The sequence below is a fragment of the Sinocyclocheilus anshuiensis genome, unplaced genomic scaffold (assembly GCF_001515605.1).
Source record: "Sinocyclocheilus anshuiensis isolate Anshui unplaced genomic scaffold, SAMN03320099.WGS_v1.1 scaffold1070, whole genome shotgun sequence".
Taxonomy (NCBI): domain Eukaryota; kingdom Metazoa; phylum Chordata; class Actinopteri; order Cypriniformes; family Cyprinidae; genus Sinocyclocheilus; species Sinocyclocheilus anshuiensis.
This window is the reverse complement of record NW_015539881.1, coordinates 90788-95339: the sequence shown is the minus strand read 5'-3', so window position 1 is coordinate 95339 and position 4552 is coordinate 90788. Positions and strand designations below refer to the sequence as shown.

Sequence of the window (4552 nt, the reverse complement as noted above, 5' to 3'; positions counted from 1 at the left end):
AAAAATATTTCAACATTTTACTGTTTTTGCTGTACTTTGGATCAAATAAATGCAGGCTCGGTGAGCAGAAGAGAATTCTTAAAAAAAAAAAAAACATTAAAAAGCTTACTGTTCAAAAACGTTTTAATGGTAGTGTAGGCTGATTATTCTTATAGGTTGAAACAAATGTGCTTTAGTCAGTATAAAGAGTATGAAAAATGCTCTGAGTTGCTGCACAAAAAAAAAGAGCTACAACAAAAACATGTTGCTGGAGACGGGCTTATTGAAAATGCAAACTGATTGTCTGCCAGCAGGAGGTGCTTTGAGAGCGGTAGAACTAGCGGTTTCTCCAGTAATGGCTGTAATCAAATCAGCTCCGCTCATGAACGCTTCTTTATCAGATAAAATGAAAAAGCCATCGAAACTTTTCTGAAGATACATTCATATAAAACACCCGCAAGTGTTTTGATTTTGAAACATGCAGTGCTTATGTTTATTCAACGAAGTCAAATGCCACAAACAAATCAATGTATGGGAAACACTGGTAATGTATATCGAAATATCGGAAATGTTTTTAAAAATCATATCACTGTTATTGAAAAAAAATTATATCGCGATACATATTGATATTGAATTATTGTCCATCCCTACCTTTGGTGCTGCAGTCATCCACCAGAATGATCTCTTTCAGCAGGTGTGGAGGAGACCTGTTGAGCACACTGTGCACCGAGCGCAGCAGAGTGGACCAAACCTCATCCACAAAACAGAAGATCACACTGGTACTGGGCAGGTCATCATGCACAAGGTTTTCTGAACATCTAAACAACACAGGATATGGAGTTGTTACACATATACTGTATCAGTGGTACATGTTCTTACTATAACATAAAATTTGCCATGACCTGCAGGACTACAACAAAATGAATCTATGGTTCACACTCACATTCGAGGTCTGGTGTCTGGGATGGCTCTGTCTATTGGTATCTGTTCACTCAGGAATACATTAAAAAATCCTTCACTCCAGCGTCTTCGACTCTCCAGTTCTTTATCTCTTGGAACACTTGCAGGCTGTCCAAACTGTCCCACAGCCCTGGGATCTCTGGGCCTGTCTGTCACATCTAGGGCCATAACCTTATGATGCCCTCCTGACCTCCTCACCTGCACACTTGTAGAGTGCAGTACTCGTAATGCCTCCTCTGCTGGGTCCTTCAGTGTATGGTCAAGAATGTTCTTCGGTTTATCACTCTCTGCTGGTTTCAGCAATTCATTACTCAAGTTCTTTTGTAAACCAACATCTACATGTACTTCATTTTGCGACATCGCTAGTGTGTCATTAATGTGATGTACTTTTTTCACACTCTTTTCTTTGAGCACAGAAGGATGCGGTTTCTCCTGGACAGCAGGCAGTGCTTTAGTAAGTAAATGTGCCTTAACATGCAGATTTGCTTCCGTCTGTCCATTAACAGCAGCTTTTATTTTGTTTATGTTTGCAGTTATATTGCTCACTTTGCCATAAATAACAGTTTTTGTCTCATTTATCTTTTCAGGGATGCTAATAATTGTTCCGTTCACATTTGAGTTCACAATTAGATTCACTTTGCTTTGATTTTCTGGTCTCGCCTTTGGCCACGTTCTGTAAACCTGATCAACTTTCCTTTCAAACCGGTTGCTATTTTTAAAAAAATCCCTCTTGTCTATGTTTACTTTTTGCAGTGGATGTTTGAGCACATCCTCTACATTGTCGTTCCTTCTTCCCTGTTTTAGTACAATCTCTCTGTCTTTGAGATCCTGATTCGCTTCATCGATGGATATCCGCAGTGCTGCGATGTCAAAAAGGAGCCAGATTACAGATGCGATAAACACAAAAGCCAAGACCCTCCCACTGCCTCTTAAATACTTCCTAAACCTCATTATTTTAATGCTATAAAGTCTTTCCAAGTCTTTTCAGTTCACGCTCAGTTCAGTACTGAAAGAGGGATTCCACATTCTAAAACTGAGGTGACTACCTGAAATGAAGAAGTCGCAAACAAATTAGAAACAGAGTTATGGTTTCTGTTAAATATGTTGGCCAAGAAGGAACAAACGCAGCGGTTTAGAATGGAATCAGATTTGAACAACATAGTAGAGAACCCACGAAAATTGCACGAAATGAACAGCAGAACTAAAATGAAACCACTCTGTCGCTGTGGTTACAGGAGTTATTAAGCTATCGCGATAATAAAAACGGGATTTGATTGTGAATTACCTGGACTTACAGACGGTGTTAATTCCCCTCGCGACTGCTGTAAATAAACAATTTGAGTGCACACAAACTTGTTAGTGAATGCTGTCAATGCAAAACACGGAGTGTGTGAATGTATCCACAGAAGGGCATTCCGAACTCAAAAACGACTGCGTGGCAACATTTCGACTAAACTAAACTCTGCTGTCCAGGCAAACTTCCGCGGTTTTACACTCAAAGGCATATTAGACCCACAATATTAGAGCGTTCGATTCAAATGACTTTCTGAAACAGTCGCGTTAAAGTTCCTCGTGAGATCGGCGTCGCAAAGTTTGTCATCACACACGTGCTGCTCCGGTCCTCTCGAATGTTTTCTTCATTCTGAAAGATTCACCTCGACAGTTCTCCGGTGATACTTGTTCTGAGCACATACACACAATTGTGTTCATGTCTTCCACTGGGTTTTAGACATCCTACTTTAAATCCGTAGTTCCTGCTGGCGTTTTGTACATCAGACCTGCCCTGTTTTACACGTACCCACACTTATGACGACGTGTCAATATTTAGAGCGATATTTTGGACGCACTAAGAAATGAATTCCCGATCAGGGTGTGGTTAGAGTTAACTTAGACACACTCATGTAAAACGTTAAATAAAAAAAAAAACGGTCAAGATTAATACAATAACAACAACAATAAAATAATAATATGTATTTTATATTATAATATATATAAATATAATATATATTTTAATAATATAGACTTGTTCTTGTCTCTGGCCCTGGACATTCTCTCAACCAACTTCAACTCATCCATTTAAAAATAAATAAAAGGGTAAAGTGTCCAAACTTTAGATTAATCGTGTAAATAATATGCCCAGTGTCATAGATCGTTCAGTTGCATATTTCAAAGTATCACACTATTACTATATGACACATTAACTGTACCAACTGTACCAAACCACTTTTTTTTTTAACAGTATATAAAGTGGAACATTTTAAGATATTTATATCTGCGTAGTCTGTTGAAAGACTGTAAAGTCTCTGAAAGACTGGTATTTAGATTGAGTCTGGTCTAACCTGTTTTGTTGCAATAGGCAATACCTGACTGCCTTGTCTGTTAGTTCCTCTAGAATAGGCAGTACAGGTGTACACACACAACCTGTGAGGAGAAACAAAAAAAGATGCTGAAGTTTAGGTGAAATGTTACTCATTTATTTATTTAATATGGGAGCATAGATAATATAAATAAAAAGTAAATAAACAAATTGTAAACACACAATAAAAACATTTATGGTACGCAATATGATATCAAAGGAAAAATTATTTGTGATATTTTTTCCTGCTTAAAATTGGACACAATAACAATAGCAATAAACATTTTCATATATTTTTTTAATGTATTTATTTATTAAAAGTTTATTGCCTCAAGGGCAACATTGTACCACAATGGACAAATTGAAACATTTGACATTTTCATGCAGAAAAAATAAATATATTTAATTGAAAACATAATTTTCTGTAACCAAAACTAAACCAACCAGATTTATAGTTTTTAATGCATTTCACATCTCATATTTAATAAAAAGTAACATTTCATATCCAGCTATTGCTCTATGGCAGGGGATTTCAAACCTGTCCTGGAGGACCCCCAGCCTTGCACAGTTTGTATATCTCCCTCATCTAACACGCCTGATTCAACTCATCATCTCATTAATAGAGACTGCAAGACCTAAATTTGGTGTGTCTGATAAAGGAGACATACAAAATGTGCATGGCTGGGGGTCCACCAGGACAGGTTGGAAAACCCCCGCAACTTAAGGCATCATTGTACCATTGTGGATCACAAATATAACCAAACCATCATATTAAGTTGTCATATTAAAACATCACAATCAGTGTTGTTTCAATGTATAACATTCAAAATCACCATAACCTTATTCTAATATGCACCTTATCCTTACAAGCATGAAGACACACACAAGGACCTGAATGTGCACAAGCACATGGCACCTCAGCTGCTTGTGAAAGTTGAGGAAGCAATCCTCTCAACATAAAAATCATAATATGTGCAGATATAGTATGTGATTAACTATTCTTATAAATACATTACGAAATCAAGCAAAAATGGAAATATTAAATTCAATTCAATTCAAGTTTATTTGTATAGCACCTTTCATGATACAAATCGTTGCAAAGCAGCTTTACAGAAAATTAAGTTTCTACAATATATTTAGTAGTAGCTTGTCAGTGGTGACGTCAAATTTGATGGCAGAAATGTGTGGTAAAATTCAGTTAATGACATAATCAAACAGACGATTAACAGCAATGATTATATGTTGCAATCAAACTTG

General features: G+C 36.8%; 1 protein-coding gene across 1 annotated transcript in view; it reads right to left on the bottom strand.

Annotated features, from left to right (window-relative positions):
* The window catches only part of LOC107685425 (polypeptide N-acetylgalactosaminyltransferase 5-like), a 22030-nt gene extending 19286 nt beyond the window's left edge, over window positions 1-2744 (bottom strand). Inside the window, exons 1-2 of the mRNA XM_016481996.1 lie at window positions 923-2744; window positions 631-797 (exon numbers count right to left, since the gene is read on the bottom strand). Coding sequence (XP_016337482.1) covers window positions 631-797; window positions 923-1890 — 1135 coding nt within the window. The 5' untranslated portion in view covers window positions 1891-2744. The remainder of the gene's footprint in view (window positions 1-630; window positions 798-922) is intronic.
* Between the last annotated feature and the right edge of the window lie 1808 nt (window positions 2745-4552).